Genomic DNA, 15,612 nt, shown 5'->3' on the forward strand with positions numbered 1-15,612 from the left:
TACAACAAATACAACTAATCCTAAAAGAGAGACCAGAAGACACAGGACAAGAGCCAGACCACATCCACACCAGCGAGAACCCAGCGCCTCACGAAGGGGGTAAGATACAAGCCACCGCCTGGCGGGACCTGAGCGCCCCTCACCCCAACTTCCGGTGGGAGGAGAGGAGTCAGAGTGGGGAGGGAGAGGGAGCCCAGGACTGCTAAACACCCAGCCCCAGCCATCTGCACCGGAGCGCATACACACAGTGTGTGGGGTGCTGGATACTAGGGAAACAGGACAGTAAGACCTGTGAGCGGGTCCCCGCAACCGGCACCCCTGGGACAAAGAAAAGCCAGTGCTTTTTGGAAGTCTTAAAGGGACAGGGACCCCACAGCTGGACGGAAGCACTCTGGGACACTTAGCCCAGCAGTTGCGAATTCAGAGTAACTCTGGGCGCCCGAACCCCCACAGCGCAGCTCGGAGGCCCCTCACCACGATAAACAGCCTCCCACCTGTTCCACCTCTGATGCAGCTCGTCCATATTGGAGAAGCAGCCTGAGACAGGCCACGCCCACAGCAACTGCAGAGCTAAACAAACTCCATAGCGGCCAGGCAAGATCAGAAGCCACGTCTGCACGCAGCTGCCCAGCACAAGCCGCTAGAGGTCGCTGTTCTCCCAGGAGAGGAAGGCCACAAACTGGCAAGAAGGGACTTTCTCTTACCCAACACACACGCCGGCTCCCCACAAATACATCTATCACCATGAAAAGGCAGAAGAAATTGATAGACCAAGATCACAGAGGCAAACCCTGAGAAGGAGAAAGACCTAACCAGTCTTCCTGAAAAAGAATAAAAAATAAATCTCATAACCATGCTGATGCAGCTGCAGAGAAATATGCAAGAGCTAAGGGATGATGTCCGGAAGGACATTACAGAAATGAAACAATCTCTGGAAGGATTTATAAACAGAATGGATAAGATGCAAGAGGCCATTGAAGGAACAGAAACCAGAGAACAGGAAAGCAGAGAAGCTGATGCAGAGAGAGATAAAAGGATCTCCAGGAATGAAACAATATTAAGAGAACCGTGTGACCAATCCAAAAGGAACAATATCTGCATTATAGGGGTACCAGAAGAAGAAGAGAGAGAAAGGGATAGAAAGTGTATTTGAAGAAATAATTGCTGAAAACTTCCCCAAACTGGGGGAGGAAATAATCGATCAGACCATGGAAGTGTACAGAACTCCCAACAGAAAGGGCCCAAGGAGGACAACGCCAAGACACATAATAATTAAAATGGCAAAGATCAAGGACAAGGACAGAGTTTTAAAGGCAGCTAGAGAGAGGAAAAAGGTCACCTACAAAGGAAAACCCATCAGGCTATCATCAGACTTCTCAACAGAAACCTTACAGGCTAGAAGAGAATGGCATGATATATTTAATGCAATGAAAGAGAAGGGCCTTGAACCAAGAATACTGTATCCAGCACGACTATCATTTAAATATGAAGGAGGGATTAAACAATTCCCAGACAAGCAAAAGTTGAGGGAATTTGCCTCCCACAAACCACCTCTGCAGGGTATTTTAGAGGGACCGCTCTAGATGGGAGCACTCCTAAGACTAAATAGATGTCACAGAGAAAATAAAATCACAACAAAGAAAGCAGACCAAACAAATACTAACTAAAGGCAAAAAATAAAATCAACTACCCACAAAAGCAGTTAAAGGAAGACAAAAGAGCACAGAATAAAACAACCAACATATAAAGAACGGAGGAGGAGGAATAAGAAGGGAGAAAAATAAAGAATGACCAGACAGTGTTTAAAATAGCTCAATAAGTGAGTTGTTAGACAGTAAGATACTAAAGAAGCTAACCTTGAACCTTTGGCAACCACGAATCTAAAGCCTGCAATGGCAATAAGTACATATCTTTCAATAATCACCCTAAATGTAAATGGACTGAATGCACCAATCAAAAGACACAGAATAATAGAATGGATAAAAAAGCAAGACCCATCTCTATGCTGTTTACAAGAGACTCACCTCAAACCCAAGACTATAGGAACAAAGAAAGACTGAAGGAACAAAACAGCAGCAGAATCATAGAACCCAAGAATGGACTAACAGTTATCAAAGGGAAAGGGACTGGGGAGAAAGGGAGGGAGGGAGGGATAAGGGTGGAGAAAAAGAAAGGGGGCATTACAATTAGCATGTATAATGTGGAGGGGGCCATGGGGAGGGCTGTGCAACACAGAGAAGACAAGTAGTGATTCTACAGCATCTTACTACGCTGATGGACAGTGACTGTAATGGGGTTTGTGGGGGGGGATTTGGTGAAGGGGGACCCTAGTAAACATAATATTCTTCATGTAATTGTAGATTAATGACAACAAAATTAATAAATAAATAAAAATATATATATCTAAAAAAAAAAGAATCCCAGGGAAAAAAAAAAAGAAGTACAAAATACCTAGGAATAAACCTAACCAAGGAAGTGAAAGACCTATACTCTAAAAACTACAAGACACTCATGAGAGAAATTAAAGAAGATACCAATAAATGGAAACACATCCCATGCTTATGGATAGGAAGAATTAATATTGTCAAAATGGCCATCCTGCCTAAAGCAATCTACAGATTCAATGCAATTCCTATCAAAATACCAACAGCATTCATTCTTCAATGAACTAGAGCAAATCATTCTAAAATTCATATAGAACCATAAAAGACCCTGAATAGCCAAAGCAATCCTAAGAAGGAAGAATAAAGCAGGGGGGATTATGCTCCCCAACTTCAAGCTCTACTACAAAGCCACAGTAATCAAGACAATTTGGTACTGGCACAAGAACAAACTCATAGACCAATGGAACAGATTAGAGAGCCCTGACATAAACACAACCATATATGGCCAATTAATATACGATAAAGGAGCCATGGACATACAAAGGGGAAACGACAGCCTCTTCAACAACTGGTATTGGCAAAACTGGACAGTTACATGCAAGAGAATGAAACTGAATTATTGTTAAACCCCATACACAAAAGTAAACTCAAAATGGATCAAAGACCTGAATGTACGGTCATGAAACCATAAAACTCTTTGAAGAAAACATAGACAAAAATCTCCTGAATATAAAGATGAGCAACTTCTTCCTGAATGCACCTCCTTGAGCAAGGGAAACAAAAGCAAAAATGAACACATGTGACTATATCAAACTAAAAAAGCTTCTGTATGGCAAAGGACACCATCAACAGAACAAAAAGGCATCCTATAGTATGGGAGAATGTATTTGTAAACAATGTATCTGACAAGTGGTTAACATCCAAAATATATAAAGAACACACATGCCTCAACACCCAAAAAGCAAATAACCCCATTAAAAAATGGGCGGAGGATATGAAGAGACAATTCTCCAAAGAAGAAGTTCAGATGACCAATAGACACATGAAAAGAAGCTCCACATCACTAATCATCAGGGAAATGCAAATTAAAAACAAAATGAGGTATCACCTCACACCAGTAAGGATGGCCAACATCGAAAAGACTAAGAACAATAAATACTGGCGAGGATGTGAAGAAAGGGGAACCCCCCTACACTGCTGGTGGGAATGTGAGCTAGTTCAACCATTGTAGAAAGCAATATGAAGGTTCTTTGAAAAACTAAAAATAGAAATACCATTTGACCCAGGAATTCCACTCCTTGAAATTTACCCAAAGAATACAAGTTCTTAGATTTAAAGACATATGCACCCCTATGTTTATCACAGCACTATTTACAATAGCCAAGATATGGAGGCAACCTAGGTATCCATCAGTAGATGAATGGATAAAGATGTGGTACATATAAACAATGGAATACTATTCAGCCATAAGGAAGAAACAAATCCTACCATTTGCAACAACGTGGATGGAGCTGGAAGATATTATGCTCAGTGAAATAAGCTAGGCAGAGAAAGGCAAGTGCCAAATGATTTCCCTCATTTGTGGAGTATTAACAACGAAGCAAAACTGAAGGAACAGAACAGCAATAGACTCACAGACTCCAAGGGAGTAGCAGTTACCAAAGGTGACGGGTGTGGTAGAGTGGGTGGGAAGGGAGGGAGAAGGGAATTGAGGGTTATTGTTTAGTACACATGGTGTGAGAGGTCACAGAGAAGACAGTGTAGCACAGAGAAAGCAAATAGTTAATCTGTGGCATCTTACTACACTGATGGACAGTGACTGCAATGGCATATAGGTAGGGACTTGATAATACGGGTAAATGTAGTAACCACATTGTTTTTCATGCGAAACTTTCATAAGTATATAGCAATAATACCTTAATTAAAAAATACTTATGTGCAAAATGACTTGTGTACATGTCATTTGCATGCATGTACATGTTTGCTCATTTTATGGCAGCAAGACCTGGAACTGACCTAAATTTTCATTGGTCAGGGACTGGCTTAATAAATTATGGTACAATGAAATTCCAGGCAGCTGTAAAAAATAAAATGAGGAAACTCTTGAGGAACTGAAATGGATTTTCAAATTCTGTCGATTCTACCTTCAAAAATTACCTAGAATCCAACCAGTTCTCCACCAACTGGCCTATGACCATCTCTCCTAGCTGAATGAGCCTCCAACTGGGGTCTCTGCTACTGACCTTACTTCCTCACTTTCATCTATTTCCCAAGAACAGTCAATCAGGTCCTGTTAAAACATAAATCATATCATCATGTCCAGTCTCTGCTCAAAACTGTCCAGTGGCTCCCCACCTCACTCAGAGAAGAAGCCACAGCCCTGCATCACCACCCTGCATTCCTACTCCCACCCCATTCTTTCTGACCTTATCTCCTTTTTCACCCACTGGCCCCCCTGCTTCCTTCAACACCCCAAGAATGCTCCTGCTTCAGGATCTGACTTGCTGTGCCCTCTGCCTAGAAAACACCCCCCAGAATCCACAGTTCTCCCCAACTCCTTTGCATCTTTACTCACTAACGCCTTCTCAGTGAGACCTCTTGACCTCCTACTTAAAACTGCACTGCTCTAACATCAGTAACATGGTAGATTTATGGGTGCAGAACTATTCCCTTTTCCTTGCTGTCCCACTGCACTTGTCACAGCCTAACATATATCTTATTTATTGGGGGGTGTCTACCCCACTGACACTCACATCTGGAATATATAAAGCAGAGCAGTAATTTTTGTTTTCTTCACTGCTCCATCTCCAGCTTGCCCAACACTGCCTATTGCTGTACCAACACAATTCCAGGTTTTAACCCTGTCCTATAATCAGAGATGCAGCCACTGGGGGCCATGGGGTGGAGAGCTGTCACTCCCACCCTCTCTGTACTACCTTTGCAACTTCCTGTGGATCTGTAATTATCTGAAAATAGGTTGATTAATAAGAAACAATGCCTAATACAGAACTGGTACTCAGTATTTGTGGAATAAACCCATGACTTAGTGAAATTAAGTGATTTATGTTGAAGTGGTAATATACTACCATTTACATACACATATACCAGTTATACATATTTGCTTGTATACATTCAAGAAGAATGTATAAAACTGATTAATACTGGCTGCTAGGAAACCAGGGTGACTGGAGGTGGGTGAGAGGTCTTTTCAACAAACTTTTTGTACCTCTTGAGTTTTGAACCATGTGAATATATTATCTACTGAAAGTATAATTTAAATTAGAAAAATTTCTGTTCCAGCCTCTTCCTCAGGGCCAATGCCAACTTTACCTATCTATAGTTTCCAAAATTCAGGTTCTTTTTATTTTGAAAACAATGACTACTGCAGTTTCCACACTTCAGCAGCTCAGTCCCAGCAGTGTCCTTAAACCCTGAAAGGCCTTCTCCACCTAAAACACCTCAATCTTAGATCAGAGAAAAGAACAAAAAGCTATAAAAGCATCTTAAGGATAAACAGGGAAATTAAATATCACAGGATACATACATTATTGAATTACTGTTATTTTTCTCAGGTTTGATACTGGTATTGTGACTTTGAAGAAAAATGCCCTTGATCTTAGGTGGAGATAATGTTGAAGAATTCAGAGGTGAAGGGCCATGATGTCTGCTTTTATAGAAACTTACTTTTACAGAACCCCACAAAAAAGAAATGTGTATAGATATAAGTGTTGACTACAGAGATGTATTTGCATATATAAATACTTATGTCTACATCTAGGTATACAGTTATATGGAGATAACATAGCAAAATGATAACTGGTGAATCTATGCAAAGGTTACATTCTGTCTTATTCTTCCAACTTCTCTGCAGGTTTTAAAATTTTCAAAATAGTAAGTTTGGGGAAAAATATTGCTTAATTCTTACTAAATTTTGAAAAATTAGCTCAAGTATCTCTTCAAAGAGGCCCTTCAGAATAAACACATCTGGGAAAAATTACCACTTTTTCTGCATTTCCAAGGCACTTTACGTTATGTTCATACTCTTAATGAGTGAAAATCATGACACGTCTGCCTCAAGCCCATAAATCTCGATATCCTCTCCTATACACACCTCTAGGTTCCTGTTCACATGCACATCACATCAAGGCCTGGAATAAATGCAAGCGCTTAAAGGGGCCAGACTGGCTGGGAAATACCAAGTCTCAAGAGTGGGTAGGAAGGCCTGGAAGGAGATTGTCAAACTGCTGTCAGGGAGATGAGGAAGGCTAAGATGTTATCACTGGAAGGACCCACCCCAGACCGAGCTCATTCCCTATATCCACTACAGATGTCCATTTAATTTGGGACACCCAAGGTTCAAATTTCACAGAATTCAATGACCATATACATTTGGTCATGGAAAGTCTAGAAATATATTTTTCATATTTTTCTAGATTTCCGTCACAATCATTTGGCCTGCTTTCAGACCAAGGGGTGCTGTGTACGGCATGTGTGTACACAGGCTCACTCACTGCAACACTTAATCCCATAATTTTCCCACACATTCCCAGACCTACATTACGAACTCCAGAGCAGGGCTCTATCTTCTTAGTCCTTGTTGTCTTTATCATACAGGCAACCCAGCACACATTTAGCATCAGCAAGAGCATAGCGCAAAAAATCTAGAACTCTGGCGTCACCGACTTGCTGAGCAGCAGGACAGTCCATTGCCCCTGTAAGTCAAGGGGTCCTCTTCTGGACAGTGGAGACAACAGGACAGCTATGGACACATCTGGTGTCTACTATGGATACTTTGAAAAGCCCAGCAGACAATGGAGCTTCTGGGGTACACAGTTGCAGCTAGAGAAGGAAGGAGCAGTCGAAATCCAAGGACATAACTTTATTGGAAACGAGGAGTCGGGGGTAGGAGAAGACTAGGAATCAGGCTCTGTGGCAGGTGGTGGCTTCTCTTCATCAGGGGGACAATCAATGAAGTCAGCCAGCATAGCAGCTGTGTCATCCTGCTCCTTTTAGGTACAAAGACACAAAATTCCAAGTCACACACATACACGCACACACACAGAAGAGTGGGTCAAGCCGGGGACAAACACAAGCAGCTGCCACCCCTACTCCTTCTCCCGCACCCGCCTCCCCGCCCTCTCCGCACGCAGCCAGCCCCGCTCACCTTCTCCTGGAGAGCTGCTGCCCCCGTCTCGGCCTCCATGCCTTCTGTTGCGGACGTCTCTGGTGGTGGTACCTTGTCATCCCCACCCTCAGGCCCCTCTTCCAGCAGGGCTGGGGGAGCAGAGGGTTCCTCTTCAGCAAGCTCCTGAGGGGGCAGCCCTGCTGGGGGGCTCTCCGCCCCCCTCTCTGGTGCCCCCTGGGAAGGGAACACCTCAGGGGCCAGCAGGGGGGCTGTCTCAGCCCCAAGCTCCTCCTCCGCGCCCGGCTCCTCCACCTCGAGTAGCAGCCCCGGCTCAGGCTCGCACTCCAGAGGCACCTTGGGAGACTCGGCTGGTGGCAGCGCTGGGGGCAGGCTCGGGGGTGCAGGTCCGGCCCCTCCTGCCTCCCCAACTGCTGAGCCAAACTCCAGCTCTTCTCCCTCCTCCAATTCCTCCTCTTCCTCTTCCTCCTCCTCCTCCTCTTCCTCCAATTCACCCTCCTCCTCCTCAAATTCCTCCTCAAACTCCTCTTCCTCCTCTTCCTCTTCAAAATACTCTTCCTCGTCCTCTTCTTCTTCCTCAAAGTCCTCCTCCTCCTCCTCCTCCTCTTCCTCTTCCTCCTCCTCCTCCTCCTCCTCCTCCTCCTCTTCCTCATCACTGCTGTTGATATTAATAACTGTCAAGTCTTCTTCCAGGGCTGAGGGTCCTCCCCCACCAGGGGTCCCTTCAGGGACCAACTGGGGTGGTGGCAACGTCACAGGGCCGGAGACAGGCGGGGGAGGGGGTGGGGGGAGAGGCCCCGGGGCCGTGGGCAGCTCCTCGGGCTCCTCCTTGGCTGGCCCTGGAGAGGAGGCTGCTGGGGGCCCGGATGGAGCTACCGGTGGGGGCGTGGGGCCGGAGGGGGTCGGAGGTGGCAGGGGCAGAAGCCCCTCAGGGACGATCACGACGCTGTCGTCAGAGTCGCTTTCCAAGGAGATCTCCACGTCAGACACCTCCTCCTTATCATAGTGGACAAAGGCCGGTCTGGGCACTCTCCCCCCAAAAGTTTCATCTGCGGGCAGAGCAGGTGGGGGAGTGCCACTAGGGGCAAGAACGGGGTCCTCACTGGAGCCTGGCCGGTGGTTCTCAGGGCCAGGAAGGAGCCGGGGAGGTACAGACACCAGGCCTGGGACAGAGAGGCCTAAGTGGTTGGCTGTGGCCGCAGTTCCAGAGCGTGCTGGGGGCAGTGGGCCCGCCGGAGGCATGGGGCCTGCCGACGGCACTGGGCCCACTGAGGGCATGGAGCCCACTGAGGGCACGGTGCCTGCTGAGGGCATGGGGCTCGGGGGATGGAAGGGGGGCGCCCTGAATGGGGATGGGGCCTCTGGAGGAGGAACTGGGGCAGGTGTCGGGCACGCGGGGCCCATGGACTGTAGGGGAGGAACACGGGGGTGGGTCAGAGCAGCACAGGTGACCAGTGCTTCTGAGCAGAAAGCAGAGACCTGAGGACAGAAGAAAGAGTAAGTGTAGCATCAGGAATAGAGGGCTCATGGCATGAGAGAGGGAGGGCCCGTGGGCACCAGAAATAAGTGAATCCAGAAACCAAAGAAGTGGACTCAGCTGCAGTCAGCAGTTACCTCAAGGCTGTCTTCTCTCTGGCCAAGGGAAAAGGCTTGCAGGGCACAGGCGAGAGGAGGTGGGCAGCGAGGAGAAGGTGCCAGTAGCAGAGCCAGCAGCAGGCGGTAGAGTTCACGGCGGCAGCGGGAGCTGGTATATGGGGAGCTGCCTAGCGCCTCACCCTGCTGGACACCCATGACCAGGGGTAGGACCAGATCATGCAGCCTCTGGAAAGACACAGAGCACACCTAACAGCAGTGCCAGACCCCCCAGCCCTTCCCGGCCTACTCCCAGGCTTGAACAGACACACCTCTGGGGCCCACCCCATCCCCACCACATACAGAGCAATGCCCCTCCCATCTCCATGGGTACCAGGCCCCACTCACCCTGTGCGTCTCCTCCTTGATGAGAGGCCCACACATAAGGATGGCCCGGCTGAGACCTGGGGAAAGAGAATGTTGTCCAAAAGGCAGGTTACTAACAGGATGACAAGCAAGGGCTTCAGAGATGCACAGTGCAAGGTGAGCACCCAGCTCTGCCCCTGCCTAACTCGGGCAAGTCACTTAGCTTCTGTAGATTTGTTTTCTCCACTACAAAGTGTGGACCATAAAGTAACTCTGTTGTTGGCAGTATCTAAGTGAGATGATATAGGTACATTATGAATGTGTATTTATGTATCTGGGGAGGGCTGGCCCTCTTCTTCATGTGGGGTGGGTGGCAGGCAGTGAAATGTATGGGACCCAAAGGGAAGTCACCCAATAACTGCACAGCATGACTGCTTCTGCTTCCAGACTAGCGACTGTAGGAAGCAGGAAGCCCCACTAAGCAGCCTGCCTGGGGAGAATGTGAGCTCCACAGGGCAGGGATTTTCCCACACTAGCTCAGTATCTGGCATGTCGAGAGGACAAGCAAAGGTAAATGAGACCCCAGAGGGGCAGCATGCACAACCCGACCCCCTCTCTCACAGCAGGATCCAGACTCCACCGGCAGCCCTGGTGCTTCTGCTCCTTCTTCCAGCTTCTCTGCAGGCTTGAAGGTAGTTCTGTATTTTATCTACAATCTCCACTTCAACCACCAGTTTGGGATACCATGCCAGGCCTTTTCAGAGCCCCAAGGGTGCAGGGCACAGGCCTCACCCACCTCTCAGCGCAGATGCACACACATCGCTGTTGGCATTGCTATCGCCCTTCCGGTGGCTGGGCGGAGCTACTGCCTCCCCCACATCCAGCTTTAGCTTCTTGGGGGCACTGGGCTTTCCAGTCTGCAAACCCCCATCAGGGCTCCCCCGGGGACTGCGCAGCTGGTGGTGGAGGGAAACATAAGTTACATACACAGGCCAACAGGAAGGCAGAACAGAGTCAGGAGCCAGCTTTTGGCGAGGAGGCTCATCTGGACGAGGGGCACAGGATGAGAGCCCTGAGACAAGGGATGAGGCTTCACTTACCTTCAGGGCATCAGCTGGCGGAGAGATGTCACTCAGCAGGTGGGTGAGCAGGGCCTCCCCCGACGCTCCTCCCTGAAGCACTCCTGCTGAGGCCCCACACACCTGCACCCACAGCTCTAACACAGCATACACCTTGGTCCGCATGGTGCTGCAGGGGAAGCAGAGAGCAGCCTGCAAATGTAGAGTTAGCGGGCCAGACCTGCCTCCCCTCCCTTGGCACTCCCAGACCCCTGCATCCCCTCACCCACCCTCTCCTCTGTATGCCTGTCCTTGGCGGTCACCTGTAAGGCCGCTCCTGGCCTGGAGAGAGGGTATCCCTACCAATGTTCCAGGCATTGAGGACCTGGGGAAGCAGGCGGATGATCAGGGCCCCAAAGCGCAAGAGCCGGGCTCCACACCTGGGGGTGAAGACAGAATGCTGACCCCTGCTCCCAGCATGTCCCAGCCCCTTTATGACACCCTGCCTGATCCCACTCACGCGAGGATGAGCGCAGAGAGCAGGTCCAAGGCTTCAAGGTGGACAGAGGGCAGCAGCAGTAGTCGCAGGGGACCATCTCCAAGCAAGCTCTGCAGAAAAAATTGTCAAAAATAAGGAGTGGGGTTAGGAAGTGAGAGAGAGAACTGGACACAGAGTAGATGTGACTAAATACGTGTGTGCACACAGGTAAGGAACCCACACCCAACCCCAGCTCTCCCGACATCAAAGCCCCATCTTCTAAAACAGACCCTGAGAGGAGGATGAGGGGAAGGATGGCTGAAGCTCTCAGCAATGATTCCGCTGACCCTAAGTTCAGCCCCCCCAAGGAAGTATCTGCTACAAGTGTTGCCCCAGTATGTGTGTGAATCCACTCTGGCATGCACGTGTGCCAAGAGAGGCACAGAGAACAATGGCATTTGGACAAAAGAAAGGAACTGTTGTCCTCAGGGACATCATTTGGGAGCCTCAGGCCCCACCCAGCTTTCCTGGTTGCCCTGGGTCCTGAGGAAGGAAGAGCTGTGGACAGACAAGCTCCACTTACAATATTCTTGGCACTGATGCTGAGGGTCCGACAGATGACATCCAGGATTTCCTGCACAGGGACGGACACGGGAGCCCCAAACTCAGAGCTAAAGAGAATCAGAGCAGGGAACCCTCAGCAAAGGCCCCCCAGCAGGACTCCACACCCACCCTCAACCTCCTTGCTCATGAGGAAGGTGACACCCCCGTCTCAACCCATCCTGCTCCCTCCAACACTCACTCCCACACCTGAGCATGAGCCCCAGGCAGCGGGCCAGTCCAGAAAACCTCTGCCGAAGCCGGAGAAGGACATGGGCATCGCCATCCTCTGAGGGGGAAAGCAGCATCTCCACGCCAGGGCCTTCATACTGCAGAGGAGCTGGACAGAGAGCACACCCCCCACACTCAAGGTCTTCCTTCCAGCCCCTTGCTTTTCCTTGGTGGTGGATGACGCACCTCTATGCTAATACATTTTGCCTAGAAATCAACTGCCCTGCCTCTCCGGGCCACCTTCCTGGTTCCCTCCGACCAAGTTCCCCAACCACTCTGCTGCTGCCCACTAGCCGTAGTTCTACCTGTTTCTGCTCCCTCGTACAGGGCCCCTAGCAGGCTGTGCAGTGAGGCCAGCAGGCTGTGCAGCTCCTGCTCCCAGCTCTCGGTGTGCTTCAGGCCCTGGGAAAAGCCAGCCCCTAGAGAGGGCAGCCTGGAGTAACACTCGCAGGCCAACTGCAGAGAAAAGAAGCCTGGTCAGATGGGAATCCGGCCTAGCCACAGAATCCCCTGGCCCCACTGATGTCCAGAAAGATGGGGATCAAAGAGCTCGGGGGTGGGGGTGGGAAGTGGAAGGGGATAATGACATGGAAGGACAGAAATGGAAACACTAAGGCAGAAGTCATGACTTGCATGTTCTATGTATGTTAACAGGGAGAAATAGTAGGGAGAACATGGTCCAAAAGCAGTTACAGAAGAAAAAACAGAGAGAAAGAGAGAAGAAGCTCCAGCTTAGACCCCAGACTCTCCATCTCCCTCCTTTCCCTTTACCTGCTGGAGCTGAGGGCTCAAGGCATCTACCCGAGACAGGAAAAACGAGGCCAGCTTGCCCTGGGTCAGGGGGAAAGAGAGGAGGAGGCTGGTGAGTCAGCTCCAAGGGCCAGAGATTACAGTGCATCCATTCCCAACAGCAGAGCCTAAGCCCAGGCCTCTTTCTCTCCCGCAGACACAGGAAGCAAAGCACACTAAAGAGGGTCCCAACCCAGAAGCAGCCACGCCCCCGCAGTCAAAGGGCATCCTGAGTGTTAGCTCTCATCCTCAGCCTCCCTGCTCCTGGGGGAGAGTCTGGCCTGTGCCCCACAGACACTGGGCTCCCTCCCACCAATTCCTGCCAAATGGCAGTGATCTCCCTCAAGCCAAAGGACGCAGAAACAGAACACTGAAAAGCAGCAATCCCCCACAACAACCCCAACTCCCCACAGCTTTAACAAGAAGTGAGAGTCCAAACTGGGAAACGAGGCTCCAAAGAAGTCAGGACTGAACAAGGCCAAGAGAGAAGGTTGCTGAAACACAACTAAAGCGGCGCATCTCAGAGCAGCAACAGGCCAGCAAGCAAACATTTCCTCTGTCTGCTATGTGGAGGCATTAACCTGCGGCCACGATTTATTTGGGGGTAGAATCAAAGGGGCCTATGAACACGGACGGAAAGAATTTCTTAATCATTTTCTCTAACCTGTAAGTAGAAGGTAGTGTTTCTTTCAATTGTAAAAATGTAGGCAAAAAGCCACAGCAGTACCTCTGACTATCACCAACAGAAATCGCTTACTTTCTTTTCCCATTATCACTGTAACAGGTATCTTGAAATATCACTCACATGCATCACTGACTTGAAATTTTAGTAGTTAGGAGATCTGCGGCTAGATCCTATTATTTGACTTAAAAGAAACACACACAACTCTATCACTATTTTTATAACTATAGATTTCACCAGAAGAGGTTTCCCTTGCAATTCCATGTGTTTTATGAATTTAAGAAAATTCTGAGAAGGGATCCATGGCACAGAAAAGGGTAAGAATACTTAAGGAGAAATACAACAAGGAAAGGAACAGGAGTCCCACCTTCAGTGGAATCCAAGAGTTAGTCAGGTAGACAGACAGTGCACGGAAAACAGTAAGCGGGAACTGAGTGTGGCACGGTACTAAGAGGGGGACAGTGGGCGGCAGGCAAGAGGGACTGATGCTGGAGGACAGGGAACAGCTGGGCTTAGAAGGGGAGATTCCAGAAAATGAGACCAGAGACAGAGTAACATTGTGAGAAAGGCTGCAGAAGCAGAAGATGCCCACAGAGCAGACCAGGGCCTCAAATCCCAGGCTAGCAAGTATGGACCTTCCTGGGGGTGGGGGCTTCACATGCAAAAAGGTAAACTTCCAGAAGACAGCGGAGAGGAATCGGCAGTGGCCGCTGCACAAGGCAGGGGAGCAGCAGGGTAGCAGCAGGGGCAGCAGGCTCTCATTTGGCTCAGAGACCAACAGCCCAGGGACTTCCTCCCATTTATCCTGTGGCAGGAACCACATCTGGTTGCCCACGTTACACTTCGGGATTCTTACTGACCATGAGATAAGCACTGTTCTAGCTGATCCCAGTGGAAGAGAAGACTTAGAACAACTTCCCTTGGAAACCACTTTCACCTCTGATGTGGTAAGGTTCAGAACCCTTGAAACCAAGAACAATAACCACCCACAGGTCTCCTGATTCACTGGCTTCTCCAAGGATTATATTCCTCAGAGAGTTGCCAAAGCCCAAACTACAGTGGCACTTAACACTTTGGGCCAACTTACTACTCACACTTTCCCAGAGACTCTGGCTCACAAAAACTGGGCCAAGGCCAAGAGTAGTCTCCTTATGTGACTTCAGTAAAGCAGAGTGCAGGCACACAGCTCTGACCACAGGTCTGCCCCCAGCGACCCACCAAACAAACCAAGTAATGGCTCACTTAGGACATTTCACTTGAAATGCACACACATACACACACGTGCACACGTGCAAACAGCACGTCCCGGGTGTCTCCCATGAGTGGTGTTAGTCTTCCCATTCATTCCAAGGAACTGCTACTCAATTTGGCAGGAGGAGGGGAACTAAGGCCTGTACAGGACTGACTTCACTGGACTCAGAACACTTGAATTTGGGAGGAGTGTACTCCTGAACTTGGAGACTGCAACTGCCCTGGGAGCCTCTGGGATAGAGAGCAGATAAAACATTCTAAAAGGGCAATTATCAGTTCCCTAAGTACTGATCTGCAAGATTTTTCAAGTATGAATTGCCCCTGGGGCCTTTGCATGAAACAGATTCTTATCTGACATGTTGGCAACAGATAGAGCTGAAATCCCCAACAGGGAAATTCTCCAGATGACACTTCACTCTCAGAGAAATAAAGGCGTATATAGCATATATTGCAGCAACATATGAAAGTTTTGTTGTGTAGTTTGATAAGGGTATTCCAAAAGCATGCCAGACTTCCAAAACTAGATGTCTGACAAAAGATTATGAATCACACATGAATTCTCCTGATCATTAACCATGAAAATTAAAAGGCACTAGCAGAGAAAACTACTTGTCATTCTAGTCTGATTATCTCAATCTTGACCCTGCAGGTAACACTCAGTTCTCCTCCCACTTTCATGGAGAGATGCAGGTAGATACAGATAACCCCATATCGAGCTGAATCAAAACAGTAAACCCCCATAAATGTTGACGACTGAGGAGTCAGGGACAAAAATCAAGCCTTTGTAATTTGAGAAGTTAATTTACAGAGCATTGTAGAAGGCAGTTTTTACTGAACTTAAAAACTTTAGTACAAAAACTACTGAACTTCAGTAAAATCCATGAATTACTCCAAATGCCTTCTTGACCATGTCCTGCCCTGCCTACCCAAAGATTCTATTACCTGTCTTTAGTGGCATATGAAAACAAAGAATCAACAAGGACATGAACCCACATTCACTGAAAAATACCATCTGCTGTTAAATACTGCAAGGAACCAGTTACCAAAGCCTTGAGACA

The 15,612-nt window shown here is 48.4% G+C and overlaps 1 protein-coding gene across 3 annotated transcripts in view; it reads right to left on the minus strand.

Annotated features, from left to right (window-relative positions):
- Window positions 1-7,242: 7,242 nt before the first annotated feature.
- PELP1 (proline, glutamate and leucine rich protein 1) overlaps window positions 7,243-15,612 on the minus strand; it is a 53,083-nt gene continuing 44,713 nt past the window's right edge. For all 3 annotated transcript variants that reach the window (XM_036896044.2, XM_036896045.2, XM_036896043.2), the window contains 12 exons: window positions 12,604-12,663; window positions 12,138-12,288; window positions 11,812-11,941; window positions 11,585-11,672; window positions 11,044-11,132; window positions 10,847-10,963; window positions 10,566-10,713; window positions 10,262-10,421; window positions 9,508-9,563; window positions 9,142-9,348; window positions 7,549-9,006; window positions 7,243-7,390 (listed from right to left, as the gene is read on the minus strand). In XM_036896044.2, coding sequence (XP_036751939.2) covers window positions 7,298-7,390; window positions 7,549-9,006; window positions 9,142-9,348; window positions 9,508-9,563; window positions 10,262-10,421; window positions 10,566-10,713; window positions 10,847-10,963; window positions 11,044-11,132; window positions 11,585-11,672; window positions 11,812-11,941; window positions 12,138-12,288; window positions 12,604-12,663 — 2,757 coding nt within the window. In that variant the 3' untranslated portion in view covers window positions 7,243-7,297. The remainder of the gene's footprint in view (window positions 7,391-7,548; window positions 9,007-9,141; window positions 9,349-9,507; window positions 9,564-10,261; window positions 10,422-10,565; window positions 10,714-10,846; window positions 10,964-11,043; window positions 11,133-11,584; window positions 11,673-11,811; window positions 11,942-12,137; window positions 12,289-12,603; window positions 12,664-15,612) is intronic.

Source organism: Manis pentadactyla, chromosome 4, assembly GCF_030020395.1.
Source record: "Manis pentadactyla isolate mManPen7 chromosome 4, mManPen7.hap1, whole genome shotgun sequence".
In the NCBI taxonomy this organism is placed as follows: Eukaryota; Metazoa; Chordata; class Mammalia; order Pholidota; family Manidae; genus Manis; species Manis pentadactyla.